General features: G+C 49.4%; 1 protein-coding gene across 2 annotated transcripts in view; it reads right to left on the reverse strand.

The window, feature by feature from the left end:
- Nucleotides 1-14,678, reverse strand: part of CBLC (Cbl proto-oncogene C) — a 34,445-nt gene that overhangs the window by 8,499 nt on the left and 11,268 nt on the right. For both annotated transcript variants that reach the window (XM_077336649.1, XM_077336648.1), the window contains exons 5-10: nucleotides 13,819-13,956; nucleotides 12,279-12,366; nucleotides 9,599-9,730; nucleotides 6,417-6,608; nucleotides 5,536-5,652; nucleotides 4,669-4,839 (exon numbers count right to left, since the gene is read on the reverse strand). In XM_077336649.1, the coding sequence (XP_077192764.1) occupies nucleotides 4,696-4,839; nucleotides 5,536-5,652; nucleotides 6,417-6,608; nucleotides 9,599-9,730; nucleotides 12,279-12,366; nucleotides 13,819-13,956 (811 nt within the window). In that variant the 3' untranslated portion in view covers nucleotides 4,669-4,695. The remainder of the gene's footprint in view (nucleotides 1-4,668; nucleotides 4,840-5,535; nucleotides 5,653-6,416; nucleotides 6,609-9,598; nucleotides 9,731-12,278; nucleotides 12,367-13,818; nucleotides 13,957-14,678) is intronic.

The raw sequence follows: 14,678 nt of genomic DNA on the forward strand, positions 1-14,678 counted from the left end.
AGAACAGCTCTAAGAAAACTGTGACTAGCCCAAGGTCACATGGCTGGCTGCAAGTGGAGGAGAAGTAGGGAACCAAACCCAGTTCTCTGGACTGCTCTTAACCACCACAACACGACAGAAGCCCCTGAGCTGGTCTGAGCAACTGTTTTGAAAAAAAGATTTTCTATGAAAACCAGAGAGTCAAACTTTGGCCTTTAAAGGTGCTGCAAGGCTCAGAGGTCCTTTTACCACGATCCAAAAAGTCACGTGGGAGAACGTGGTCTGTGGGGCAAGGTCTGGCTTGAGGAAATGAGGGCTCTGCCTGGGACGTTGGCATCGTTCTGGGAGTCGTGTTCATGCTTCTGCCGGGCTCCGGTTCTTTTCTTAGGCTCTCGGCCAGTTGTCTAATCCTCCCCGGTTGCCACTGATCATGGCGCATCCCATCCTGGCCATCGTATTGAATCACCCCTGAGATCAACATCGAGTCCAAGTGAGAAAGGCTGATGATGAATAATGGAACTGAGTAAATAAAAGCTGTTAAAAGCACGAGAGCAGAGCCTCCGGGAAAGGCCTCCGGGAAATGCAATCAAGGTGCTTCTGACTCATGGCCGCCCTATGAATTCTTGGACTCCTAAACATCCTCACTCAGTGAGGACAAAGTGAGGACTGGGTCTTCCTTAATGGGGGGGGGGATCCATCTCGTGTTCAGTCTTCCGCCTTTTTTCCTGCCCCCTTCTGCTTTCCCCAGCAGAGCTGTCTGCTCCAGGGACTCTTCTCATAATCTGACCAAAGGACAGTAGCCAAAGCAGCAGAACATTTTAGCTTCTAGGGGGACTCCGGGTTTAACTTAAAGACACAAGGACTTAAGGAGAGCCCTGCAGGGTCAGTCCAGAGGTCCTTCTAGACCAGCCAACTGCCTCACACAGGGGCCAGCCAGTTCCCCTGGAGGTCCAGCCACAGGGCAGAGAGGCCGAGGCCTTCCCTGATAAGAATATAAGAAGAGCCCTGCTGGGTCAGACCAGGGAAAGGGTCCATCTAGTCCAGCCTCCCAGTTCACACAGGGGCCAGCTAGTTCCCCTGGAGGGCCAGCCACAGGGCAGAGAGGCTGAGGCCTCCTACTGATAAGAATATAAGAAGAGCCCTGCTGGGACAGAACAGGGAGGGCCCATCCAGAAGATCAAGCATTTTTTCATTGAATTTCTTGATAAACATAGCTAACTAACTGTGTTTGGGGACCAAGGAGTCAGATTGATGGTGCAGCTTGTTAAAAACTGTCCAGCCACAGGGCAGAGAGGCCGAGGTCTTCACAAGAACATGAGAAGAACCCTGCTGGGTCAGCCCAGAGGTCCATCCAGATGCCCTGAGGTTGCCTCCTGGGGCTGAGTGCCTCCGAATGTGATGATTCCCCTCAGCCCCCAAGGCTCTAGCCAGCCATTGACCGGGTTATCCTCCGGGTGTCTTTCTCATCCACCTTTAAAGCTGTTTATTCATATGCCCATCACTACAAACTCTGGCAGGGAATTCCGCATTTGAACCGCCCTCTGTTTGATCTAGAACGGTGGATTGCCAATCAGTTTGAGCCTGCGGGATTCTGACGCAGCAAGGTGAGCACTGCTGCAAAAAAAGCTATGGCAAAATGCCTGCCGAAGGAGGCGGAGCCAGCCGCGCAGTCCCTGCAGCTCACATTCAGTCTCATAATGAGGATCCTCGTGCTGTGCCGGCCTCTTGCGCCACAGTAACATTCAAATAAAATCTGTACAGCCCATCCGGTGTCCAAAGGCCAATCAGAAGCCTGCCTGGTCAAAAGGCCACATGCGCATGCTCACTTTATTCAAACTCCTAGTGGGCATCAGGCAGGTATCACGTTAGGGACCCCCTGATCCAGAGTATAAAAGTGGCATCTCATCTGACTTCCAAAACCGAGGGGTACATCAAAATGCTGAAAACTTTCCAGTAAATTGTTTTGGCAAGGGAGAAAGCCTTATCACATCACATTTAATATTTATACTACCTTGTGTTTTCTACGCCTAAAATTCTTACATTGGCCGGCATCCATAACAAACAAGAGTGCTCTTAAAAATCCAGAAGGACCCTAGAAAGTATGACAGTCTGTCTTGGTTGCTAGAGCTCTGGTGCCTCCTGCTGGCCAAAAGCAGAATGACATCATTCCCATCAATAACGCCGTATAGATTCAAATGGGCAGCCGTGTTGGTCTGAAGCAGCACAATAAAATCAAAGTCGAGTAGCGCCTATAACAGGGGTAGTCAAACTGCGGCCCTCCAGATGTCCATGGACTACAATTCCCAGGAGCCCCTGCCAGCGAATGCTGGCAGGGGGCTCCTGGGAATTGTAGTCCATGGACATCTGGAGGGCCGCAGTTTGACTACCCTTGGCCTATAAGATCAACAAAGATTTATTCAGGGCATGAGCTTTCGAGTGCAAGCCCTCTTCATCAGACTATGATCTCCTTACATGACAGGGAATTTTACCATGCTATGTAGATTCAGGTGTGTAGCCATGTTGGTCTGAAGTAGCAGAACAAAATTTGTGTCCAGTGGCACCTTTAAGGCCAACAAAATTTTATTCAAGATGTGAGCTTTCGTGTGCATGCACACTTCTTCAGACAATGAAATGTAAACCACCAGACAACATATATAAGGAAAATAGAAATTAGTAGTAAATTAGTAAAGCGCATCATGAACATATGAATGACACCTTTAAAACCAACAAAGCTTTTTTTAAGGCATGAGATTTCATGTGCACAACACTACTCTCCCCTACCTTATTTAACATCTATATGCACCCTTTGGCCCAGTTGGTGCGTAGTTTTGGGCTGGGAGGTCACCAATATACGGATGACACCCATCTCTACCTCAGGATGGACAGACGGCCGGATCTCCCCACAGAAACATTTCCCAGCTGTTTGGAAGCTGTGGCTGGATGGACCAGGAAGAGTCACCTGAAACTCAGCCTCTCCAAAAGAGAGGTCCTGTGGCTGTGAAGGGGCGGGATCAGGAAGCGTGCTTACCCCACTAGGATGGGGTGCAATTGACAGCTGCCGACCCTTTATCTCCTATTATGCCTTCTCATGGACTTATTAAAAGCCAAGGGGGTGGGGCCATGGACAGGCAAGTGCCAGCACCCTTTTAATGAGTTAAAGAGACCGTTCACATCCAAACCTGTCTTGCGACACACAGACCCAACATGGCCCTTCACCCTCCAGGATGATTCTACTGATGTAGCAATGGGGGCCATGATCCTCCAGAAAGGGGAGAACAGACAGCTCCATCTCCAAGCTTATATTTCAAAAAAGTTTACAGAGACTGTGAAAAACTTGGCAATTTGGGAGAAAGAGGTGGTGGTCATTAAATTGGTGCTGTCCTCCTGGCAAAATTGGTTGGAAGGATCCTCGGTCCACTTTGAGTTGAGGACTGATCACAAAAATGTACAAGCACTGGGGCAGCCACGAAAATTAACCGCCAAACAGATTTGGTGGGCGGAATTCTTCTCATGCTTCTCATTCACATTAAAGCACCTCCCAGGGAAGTTGAACTTTCTTGCTGATGCCCTCTCCCGTATACTCCAACATGAAAGAAAGGTGGATACAGTAGTGGGTTTGATCTTCTGTCCCTTCCACCTGGGGCTGGCTGCCGTGACACATAACAAGGTGTCACTCCACGGGTTGTGTGCAAAAACACTTGGCAGAGGATAATAAATTTGCTCCGCTCCACCCGGACTTACACGAGAAGGAGAGGTTGTTTTGTAAAGGAGATCATCTCTATGTCCCTGCTGCCGCACGAGCAGAAGTACTGAAGCTGTGTCATGATTCAAAACCTGCAGGTCATTTTGGCTTCGTAAAAACTTTACATTTAGTGCGCAGGCACTATCGGTTTAAACAGACGTGGAAGCTTACGTAAAGGGATGTCCCCCCTGCCTTACTGCCAAACAGGCCGTGGGGAAACCAAAGGGTCTGCTTCAGCCCTTGGGGATTCCATCCGCCCTCTGGAGGGACATCACGATGGACTTTATCACGGACCTTCCCCCTAGCCAGGGGATAACAGTAATTTGCATGATGGTGGATCCATTTTCCAAACAAGCCCACTTTATCAACGATACCCGCCACCCAGAAACTGGCCTCGTTGGCCACGGGATCCCGACACGTTGCTTGTCTGAGAGAGGGGCCCAATTCGTTGCCAAGTTGTGGTAGAAGCTGCTGAAGCTCTTGGGGGTGGAGCAAGCCCTCACTTCAGGCTGCCACCAAGAGACAAACGGTGCTGTACTAATTGTCAACAAATAGGCTGGCTCCACTTGGCTGAATTCACATCCAACAGTGGAACCCATGCTAAGACTGGAGTCTCCCCACTGGAGGTGGTTTGTGGTACTAACTGTGAGGTGAGTACCATCGTTGTTCTGAGTGCTGTCATAACTCCCATTTCATCACCTGGCAAAGCAAGCTATGTGCATGAAAGCTTATACCTTGAATAAAATTTTATTGGTCCTGAAGGCTTCTATTGAACTCCAACTGTGTCCTGCTGCTTCAGACCAGCATGGTGACCCACTTGAATTGATCACCACGCTATGAGACCATAGTCAGGGTGGAAAAACTCCTGAAGCTGCCATACTCTGGGGGAAAGGACTCCTAGGACTGATCCTCTAACTCAGGAACAAGTTGCCTTCCTTTTTACTCACCCCTGGTGACATCGTCATGGCCCCCCATCAGCTCAGCTGCTCCGGGTCCGGTAGCCCCCCGGGGAAGGGAGAGGCGGCAGCGGTGTCCCAGGGAACTGATGTTTGGAGGGCATCTGGGGGGAGACTGGGCACGGGGCGGTGCTGGTGCCAGCTGTAGGTTGAAGGGGTTGCCTGTAGGGGATGGAGAATAAATGTCACCCCTCTGAAGCTTTATGCACATCCTCTTGTTGTGGTCCTTACAACACCCTGCAAGGCAGGCTGGTGTCCTGGCAAAGAGGAAAAAGGTCGAAGGAGAAGGAGAAGAAAGGGTGGGTTTTTACACCCCCCTTTTCCCTACCTGAAGGAGTCCCAAAGCAGCTTAAAAAACACCTTTCCCTTCCCCACAACAGACATCCCGTGAGGCAGTTGGGGCTACAGTTGTGCACAGTGGTGCCTGTGTGTGTGCGCCTAGTTACACACCGGTGCCGCGCCTCCCCTCCTACCCCCCCCCCCACGTGCACAACCCTCGTTGGGGCTGAGAGAACTCTGAGAAATCTGAGATGGAGCCCAAGGTCACCCACCTGGCTGCATGAGGAGCTGGGAATCGAGCTCCGTTCTCCAGATTAGAGGCAATGACACCAAGTTGCATTTTGTCCCCAAATGACATAACGCTGCATTTTGTAATTTATTTCAGACAGGCCAGGCTGAAGACCCAACACTAAGAAGGGTCAGCCCCGGTGAGCACATGGAAGGTGAGAAATAGCTGCACCATGTTGTCGGGGCAGGCAGTGGCAAAGTCACCTCCCAACATCTTTTGCCTGGCAGCCAGATGACCTCAGCATCTCCTGGCTACTTGACTCACACACTGTACAATAAATAGAGAATAACCTGATTGGCTGGGTTGGCCGGGGGGGTCGGATTCAGCGCCGGGCCGTTCCCCCTGGGAGGCACAGGAGGGCTCTGCAGTTGGGGGTCCAGGCATGGAGAGGCGGTGGGATTCAGGACCTGCAGGACAAGAACAGGATCAATCCATCCCCAATGCACATTTAGGAACACCCCTCAACTTACGAAGAAAAGGAACTCAAGGGAGGTAGAAAGATTTGATCGACTGACAGAGTTGACCGACTGAATGGAAACAGCGTTCCTGAAAAGCAAAATACGAATAACTTTCACATTAAAAACTTGTGGGCCCCGAGAATATAATGCCCCCATGAAACCCCTCAACCTCCTTACTATTGGGGTTTCCAGCTCTGGTTTGGGAAATTCATGAGGATTTTGGGGACAGGGGGGAGTTGGTGGGGGTTACGGAGGGGATGGGCTTCAGTGGGGTGTAAAGCCAAAGAATCCACCCTCCGAAGTGGTCAGTTTCTCCAGGGGAACTGATCATCCTCTGGATATCCATTGACCTTGTGGTACCTGGAAGATGAGAACCTTAATGTGTGTGTGGGGGGGGACAACTTAGGGTGACCAACTCCAGGTTAGGAATTACCTGGGGATTTGGAGGATGGAGACTGGGAAGCTGTTGGAAGGCAGAGTTGGGGTATAATGCCATAGAGCAGGGGCAGCCACACTGTGGCTCTCCAGATGTACTCCATGTAGTCCATGGACATCTGGAGAGTCACAGTGTGGCCACCCTGCCATGGAGGCTACCCTCCAAAGCAGACACTTTCTCCAGGGGGGCTGAACCTGGTCGTCCAGAGATGGTTGTCCTAGTGGGAGACCTCCACTTTCACCAGTGGAGTTAGCAGCCCACCCCACCAGCCACCTACCCCGGTCCCCTTGCGCATGAAGGCCAGCTGCTGCAGCACGTCCTCCACATCCTCCATATCCTCCTCCTCCTCCTCCTCCTGGTCTTCCTCCAGGCTGGGCTTCTCCTCCTTGTAGCTGAAGGGGTCGATGCGGATGTCTTCATGGCCCCAGATCTCCCGGCGACAGAATGGGCAGGTGTGGGCTTCTGAATGCTGCGGGGGGAAAGGGGGAGGGGGAACGTAGACGGATCCATCAGGATCTGGTCCAAGGCCAGGTGAAGACAACACTGGTCTTCCTCCCACTCCTGAACTCATAACCCCTTCTGTGCTTTCTCTTTCTTCTGAGCCCCGCAACCCTCAGTTCATCTCTGCGCGTGGCAGGAAACACGCAGTTTTTGGGTGCATAGAGGGAGGGCACTCAGCGGGAATAGTGTAAGGAAACAGGCAAAGTTTCCCAAACACATCTTTTTTTGTTTCATTGTATCCAGGAGTGGGAAACGGCACAAACATTAAGGGAAAATTTGGAATTAGCCGATATTAGAAGCTCAGTCGCTGGCCCCAGCGAAGCACGTCTTCAAGAGGAGGAAGAAGAAGGAAGGTCAGCACTGGTTAGTAATACTTGGATGGGAGACCACCAAGGAAGTCCAGAGGCAGGCCATGGCAGACCAGAAGTCCAGAGGAAGGCCATGGCAGACCAGGCTAGCCCAATCTCAGAAGCTAAGCAGGGTCAGCCCTGGTTCGATTTCTTTTGGGGGACTATGAAGGAAAGGGGTCGCTCTGCCGAGGCAGACAAGGGCGAACCACCTTGGTTGGTCTCTGGCCTTGAAGACCCTACAGCAGGGGTAGTCAAACTGCGGCCCTCCAGATGTCCATGGACTACAATTACCATGAGCCCCTGTCAGTGTTCGCTGGCAGGGGGCTCCTGGGAATTGTAGTCCATGGACATCTGGAGGGCCGCAGTTTGACTACCCCTGCCCTACAGGGTCACAGTGAGGCAGCTGTGGCTCGACAGCCCTCTCCGACTCCAAAAAGGAGGAAAGAGAACCCATGCGAGGCAGCTCCTGAGAAATCAAGGGGCAGTCGAAATGCACAGCTGCCTGAGTCCAGGAACAGCCGGGGCAGGCCTGCATCGGGAGCAATACTCAAAAGAGAACAGAGGTGCCCACTCAAAAGAACTCAGGTCTAAAAAAATATTGAATATATATGAAAAAAACCCTGTAAGACCAACAAAGATTTATTCAAGGTGTGAGCTTTCAAGTGCATGCCTTGAACAAATCTTTGTTGGTCTTAAAGGTGCTCTTGGACTCTATTTTTGTTGTGCCACTTCAGACCAATAACCCACTTGAATCTATGGGGGGAAAAACATAACTGGCATCAAACAGCCTAGAAAAATACACAATGAAATTACAATGTGAAAAAAGGAAGAAAGGTTCAAAACATAAACAGAGAAAAGCAGAACCTTTCCAAGGCGATTGGTACAATAAATTTTATATATTGATAATTTTTTAAGGACCAACCAAAACGGTTTCTAGATGTACTCCGTTTTCACAATTTTTCTTCAATGGTTGATTCCTAAATACAAAATGTATAAATTAATAACATTAAATTTAGGTTTTAACAATGCAGTAAAGAATTACTCCCACACACCTCCATAACCAGTTTGTAGTATCACATCTGACCTTATACTCTTATCAAGCAATTTTAATGTATATAAATAGGCCACAGGCTCTTGTGAAGTATTGTGGGGAATGTCAGTCAAAAAACATTCCCAATAGTTTAGGGCAGGGGTAGTCAAACTGCGGCCCTCCAGATGTCCATGGACTACAATTCCCAGAAGCCCCTGCCAGCTGGCAGGGGCTTCTGGGAATTGTAGTCCATGGACATCTGGAGGGCCACAGTTTGACTACCCCTGGTTTAGGGCTACCATCCAGGTTTAAATACAAAATCTTAACAAGCCTCACACCCATTACGAAGTGAATCAAATTCTGGACTCTAGAATGTACTGTAGGAAGCTGCAGTACCTAATAGATTGAAAGGAGTTACCCAGGGGGGACAAAGAGTAGGTGGGGTCTGACCATGTGCAGATCCCAAAGCTGGAGCTTGAGTTTCATGAGGATTATCCACAAAAGCCAGCTCCTCCTGTTCACCAGAGGCAGGTTGGTTTTGGGAGGGGGCCGTTGGGGGGGGGGCAAATTTCAGAAACCCCCATGTATTTCTGCCATGATTATATCTCTGCTATGATTTAGTGAAGGGGTAGTCAAACTGCGGCCCTCCAGATGTCCATGGACTACAATTCCCAGGAGCCCCCTGCCAGCGAATGCTGGCAGGGGGCTCCTGGGAATTGTAGTCCATGGACATCTGGAGGGCCGCAGTTTGACTACCCCTGATTTAGTGTGTCCATCTAACCTGACTTGTATGCCCTGATGTAACCCAGATGCTTTCATTTGACACTTCAAGGCTGATTTCCTGCTGTGAGGCTTGTTAAGATTTTGTATTTAAACCTGGATGGTAGCCCTAAACTATTGGGAATGTTTTTTGACTGACATTCCCCACAATACTTCACAAGAGCCTGTGGCCTATTTATATACATAAAAATTGCTTGATAAGAGTATAAGGTCAGATGTGATACTACAAACTGGTTATGGAGGTGTGTGGGAGTAATTCTTTACTGCATTGTTAAAACCTAAATTTAATGTTATTAATTTATACATTTTGTATTTAGGAATCAACCACTGAAGAAAAATTGTGAAAACGGAGTACATCTAGAAACCGTTTTGGTTGGTCCTTAAAAAATTATCAATATATAAAATTTATTGTACCAATCGCCTTGGAAAGGTTCTGCTTTTCTCTAGAAAAATACACAGACAAGAAAGTGAAAAATTGTCTTCATAATTATGCAGCTAACAACAAAGGATTTCCTTGCTGAATAATAATTTCAGTATTTTTGGAGACATTAGTTCTTTTGAGTGGGCACCTCTTCTCTTTCTGTGGCTGGGTTTTTCAGTGTGGTTCCCTTTCTCCCTGATTTGGTTTTTGGATTGGGAGTGAGCCCAGCCAGGGCCGCCCCCCCCCCCATCTCCACCGAGAGAATCCCGTAGGGCTGCCACACCTGGGGGGGGGGATGCTCAGCTCCCTCCTGTCCGCCAGTGCCCCTGGCGGGCAGCAGCCCCTCAACCAGGCACTCCCTCGGGTCAGGACCTCACCTGCCAGGTTTCAAGGCAGCCACGGCACAGCAGATGCCCACACGGCTGGATCCGGACGTCCTTGTCGTTCTCAGCGCAGATCTTGCAGAGCTGGAACGTGGAGCCCACCTGGCAGTACAGCTCAAACTGTTCCTGGGAGAGGAGCAGGGGAGGGAGGAGAAAGGGGGAAAGGAGCTTCACACCTCTGGGCTGACCCAGCAGGGATCCACGCCCTAAACGGGCATCACCTGGACCACCTGAAGGCCGGAATCGCTCCGGCTGGCCTCACAAGCTAAGCAGGGCTGGCCGCGGTTCGTCCTTGGATGGGAAACCCAGGGTGGCTGTGCAGAGGCAGGCAGGGGCAGCCACCTCTGTTCATCTTGGCCCAGACGAGCCTGATCTCGCCAGATCCTGGCAGCTAAGCAGGGTCGGCCCTGGGGAGTACTAGGGTTGTGCACAGCAGCGCCCAAATCGGCCAATGCCGTGCCATGGGGGGAGGGGAGGCATTGGCACCGGCGCATAAATCGGCGCATACACGCAGGCTGCGTTGGCCTGGAACAGCCGATTCGGATGCCGCCGTGCACAACCTTCGTTACTACTTGGAGGGGAGACCACCAAGGGTTGCTATGCAGAGGCAGGCAAGGGCAGACAATTAGTGCTTGGATGCAAGGCTGGATTGTTGGGTGCAGAAGGACAAACTCTAATGGAGGATGCAGAGAAAGTAGGAAGGCTCAGCGCCTATTTTGCATATGTTTTTTCCCACAGGTCAAAGGGTTTAGGCACATCTAGAGATGGCCGTAGCCAAAGGATAGTGTCTGGGTGGCAGGTTGACATGGATAGAGAGGTTGTCAAGAGGCATTTAGCTGCACTGGATGAGTCCAAATCCCCTGGTCCGGATGAAATGCACCCGAGAGTGCTCCTGTTAGACCAACCTGGTTTCCTTTTTTGACCAAGTAACAGGTTTGCTGGATCGTGGAAATTCGGTTGATGTCGTTTACTTGGATTTTAGTAAAGCTTTTGATAAGGTTCCCCATGATGTTCTGATGGATAAATTGAAGGACTGCAATCTGGATTTTCAGATAGTTAGGTGGATAGGGAATTGGTTAGAGAACGCACTCAAAGAGTTGTTGTCAATGGTGTTTCATCAGACTGGAGAGAGGTGAGTAGCGGGGTACCTCAGGGCTCGGTGCTCGGCCCGGTACTTTTTAATATATTTATTAATGATCTAGATGAGGGGGTGGAAGGACTACTCATCAGGTTTGCAGATGACACCAAATTGGGAGGACTGGCAAATACTCCAGACAGAGTTCAATGAGATCTGAACACAATGGGAAAATGGGCAAATGAGAACAAGATGCAATTTAATAAAGATAAGTTCTGCATCTGGGTCAGAAAAATGAAAAGCATGCCTACTGGATGGGAGATACGCTTCTAGGTAACACTGTGTGTGAACGAGACCTTGGGGTACTTGTGGATTGTAAGCTAAACATGAGCCGGCAGTGTGATGCAGCGGTAAAAAAGGCGAATGCCATTTTGGGCTGTATTAACAGAGGCATCACATCAAAATCACAAGATGTCATAGTCCCATTGTATACGGCACTGGCCAGACCACACCGGGAGTATTGTGCGCAGTTCTGGAGGCCTCACTTCAAGAAGGACGTAGATAAAATTGAAAGGGTACAGAGGAAAGCTACAAGGATGATCTGGGGCCAAGGGAACAAGCTCTATGAAGATAGGTTGGGGGACTTGGGAATGTTCAGCCTGGAGAAAAGGAGGTTGAGAGGGGACATGATAGCCCTCTTTAAGTATTTGAAAGGTTGTCACTTGGAGGAGGGCAGGATGCTGTTTCTGTTGGCTGCAGAGGAGAGGACACGCAGTAATGGGTTTAAACTTCAAGTACAACGATATAGGCTAGAGATCAGGAAAAAAAATTTCACAGTCAGAGTAGTTCAGCAGTGGAATAGGCTGCCTACGGAGGTGGTGAGCTCCCCCTCACTGGCAGTCTTCAAGCAAAGGTTGGATACACACTTTTCTTGGATGCTTTAGGATGCTTAGGGCTGATCCTGCGTTGAGCAGGGGGTTGGACTAGATGGCCTGTATGGCCCCTTCCAACTCTATGACTCTGTGATTCTGTGATTCAAACGGGTCTGAGGAAGAGTGCTTGCACTTGAAAGCTCACACCCTGAATAAATCTTTGTTGGTCTTAAAGGTGCCACTGGGCTCCGATTTTACATGGATGCAAGACCACCGTGGGGGTCTAGGGTTGCTATGTGGAGGCAGACAATGATAAACCAATTCTGCTTGTCTTTGCCTTGTCCTGGATGGCTAGTCCAGTCTTGTCAAATCTCAGACCTAAGCAGAGTTAGCTAAGGGTCTTGTACTTTTCACATAAAGAGCAGATGAATCTAAGAAGAGCCCTGCTGGGTCAGACCAGGGAGGGTCCCTCTAGTCCAGCCTCCCATCTCACATAGGGGCCAGCCAGTTCCCTGAAGGTCCATAGGGCAGAGAGGTCGAGGTCTTCATCAGAACCTCAGAAGAGCCCTGCTGGGTCAGCCCAGAGGCCCATCCGGTCCTGCATCCTGTCTCACAACAGGGCCTGTAGCTGCTGTCACTTCCACATGCTCATTTCTCCTTGGGTGAAGGAGTCTCTCCATTGGGGCGGATGCTGCCGGGAAGATTTAGAAAATGAGGAAGGGCTTACTTGTGAAACCTGGATCCTGCTTTGAGATGAGGCCTGTGTTAATTCAGTCAGGTCTGGATTAATATTCTTCCCATCAGGGAAGAGGTAGCTGCAGGGAGAGAGAAGAGCACATCAAAACAGCCTTCTGGATCAGTTAGTCTTTGTTGGAGTGAGACATTTCACAACAGGAAGAGATGTCTGCTCACGTTCATCTAAATCTGATAAGTGGACTTCCTGGGCTGCAAGGCCAAGCATTGGTTGAAGGTTTTAAAATGAGTTAGATTGGGGGCTTTTCCATATTCTCATCACTTGTGCATTACAGTTGCTTTGTGGTTCTTCCCTCTTTCACACCTGTTTGGTGTCCCCTAGTGGTCGATTCCATATTACACTGCATTATGCCCTGCAGTTTCATTCATTCATTTATTTATTCATTTTGATTTTTATATCAACCGTTCTTTACAGCTCTGGGCAGTTAAACTGCAGTTTTTTAAATGGCAGACTTAAAATGATGTAAATTCAAGTCAACTGCTAGGGGGAGTGAAACAGATTTGGGACAGACCACCCCCCCGAACATCAGGAACACATGGGTGAGAAAATGAGAATGTGGTAAAGCCCTAGGGCAGGGATGGCCAAACTGTGGCTCTCCAGTGGCAAAGGATCGTGGGAATCGTAGTCCATGGACATCTGAAGAGCCACAGTTTGGCCACCACTGCCCTAGGTGAGATTTAATTATCACCACCTGTACCCAAAAGAGATTTTTTGGCATACTCTCTTGGGCCAAACTTAAGTTAGGAGCCTCAACAGAAATAACTTGCAATACCTTAACTCAGGCTTTCTCAACCAGGATGTCGTGACGGCCCTGGAAAGATTTCCCGAATGGGTGGCAGTTAATTAATTTTTATATATATATATATTTAAAAACTATTACATGTTTATTGGGTGATATGATGGCAAAGCCTTGAGGAAGAGTTCAGAAGGGTATAATGACAGGGAGTGCCCCTCTGGAGCCACCCTGTTTTCCAGGAGATCTAATCTCTGCTTTAATTTGGGGGGAGCTCCAGGCTTCCTCGGGAGGTGGTGGGTTCTCCATCTTTGGAAATCTTTAAGCAGAGGCTGGATAGCCATCTGACGGAGAGGCTGATTCTCTGAAGGTTCAAGGGGGTGGCAGGTTACAGTGGATGAGTGATAGGGTTAGAATCAAAATCACAGAGTTGGAAGGGACCCTAATGGGTTGTGAGTGTCCTGCATAGTACAGGAGGTTGGACTAGATGTCCCAGGAGGTCCCTTCCAACTCTATTATTCTAACTGAACCCCTGATTATACCCCACTCGCCTACGGATGCTTCTGTTTCATGGAATGCCTAGCAAATGGTCGCTGGATGCTTCATGTCTTATCACCTGAAATATTTCAACAGAAGTTTTAAAACTGTGGGGAATTCAAAATATAATCCCCCAAACAGGCTGCGTGATGAATGTGCCAACTCCCCCACTCCCAGCTCTTGTGGTGATGAACGCCATGCCCCCAGCCATGCCCCTCTGTCCCGTCAATGCCCCTCACTCACAAGCCCTCTCTGTGCCCGTCGATCAGTGCCTGGAAGAGGGGCTTGTTTTGGGGGATGGTCTGTAAGATGCTCCCGTTCTCCGTCACGTAGCCGATGGCCCACTGGCCCAAGCGTGTGCAGCTCAGTCGGAAAATGTAGCTGCCGGGTGGGGGAGAAGGAAAGAAGGCAGGGGGTCAGTCCATGGGGGACACTGCAGGGGCTGTGATAGCACAGGAGGGGCAGAGAACCACAAGCAGAATCAGCTAGGGTGCAAAAACTTCCTCATACAATGTATCAAACTCTATACTGGCTTCACTTTTTTGATATTAACCTGCATTTCAAAACAGCGATTTATCTGTGTGACCAATATAATGTAGCATATCTGTTTGCCAGTTTGGTGTAGTGGACTTCTAATCTGGCAAGCAGGGTTCAAATCCCCACTCCCCCACATGCAGCCAGCTAGGTGACCTTGGGCTTTCCACAGCACTGATAAAGCTGTTCTGACCGAGCAGGAATATCAGGGCTCTCTCAGCCTCACCCACCTCACAGGGTGTCTGCTGTGGGGAGAGGAAAAGGAAGGTGAATGTAAGCCGCTTTGAGACTCCTTTGGTTAGAGAAAAGCAGCATATAAGAACCAACTCTTCTTCTTCTTCAGTAATCTCAGGGCTCTCTCAGCCTCACCTCCCTCGCAACATAGCATGTGCACGTCTATGTCCAAATACATACTACTGATTGTTTTGCAGAAACTGCTGTTTTGAAATGCAGGTTAATACAAAAACTGAAGTGAATGTAGGGTTTGTAACATTGTAGGAGGAAGTGTTCACAGGGTAGCTGCACTGTGTTTGTAATTCACTGTATTCATCATAGCTCTGGCTCTGTTG

This window comes from Paroedura picta, chromosome 5 (genome assembly GCF_049243985.1).
Source record: "Paroedura picta isolate Pp20150507F chromosome 5, Ppicta_v3.0, whole genome shotgun sequence".
NCBI classification, from domain to species: Eukaryota; Metazoa; Chordata; class Lepidosauria; order Squamata; family Gekkonidae; genus Paroedura; species Paroedura picta.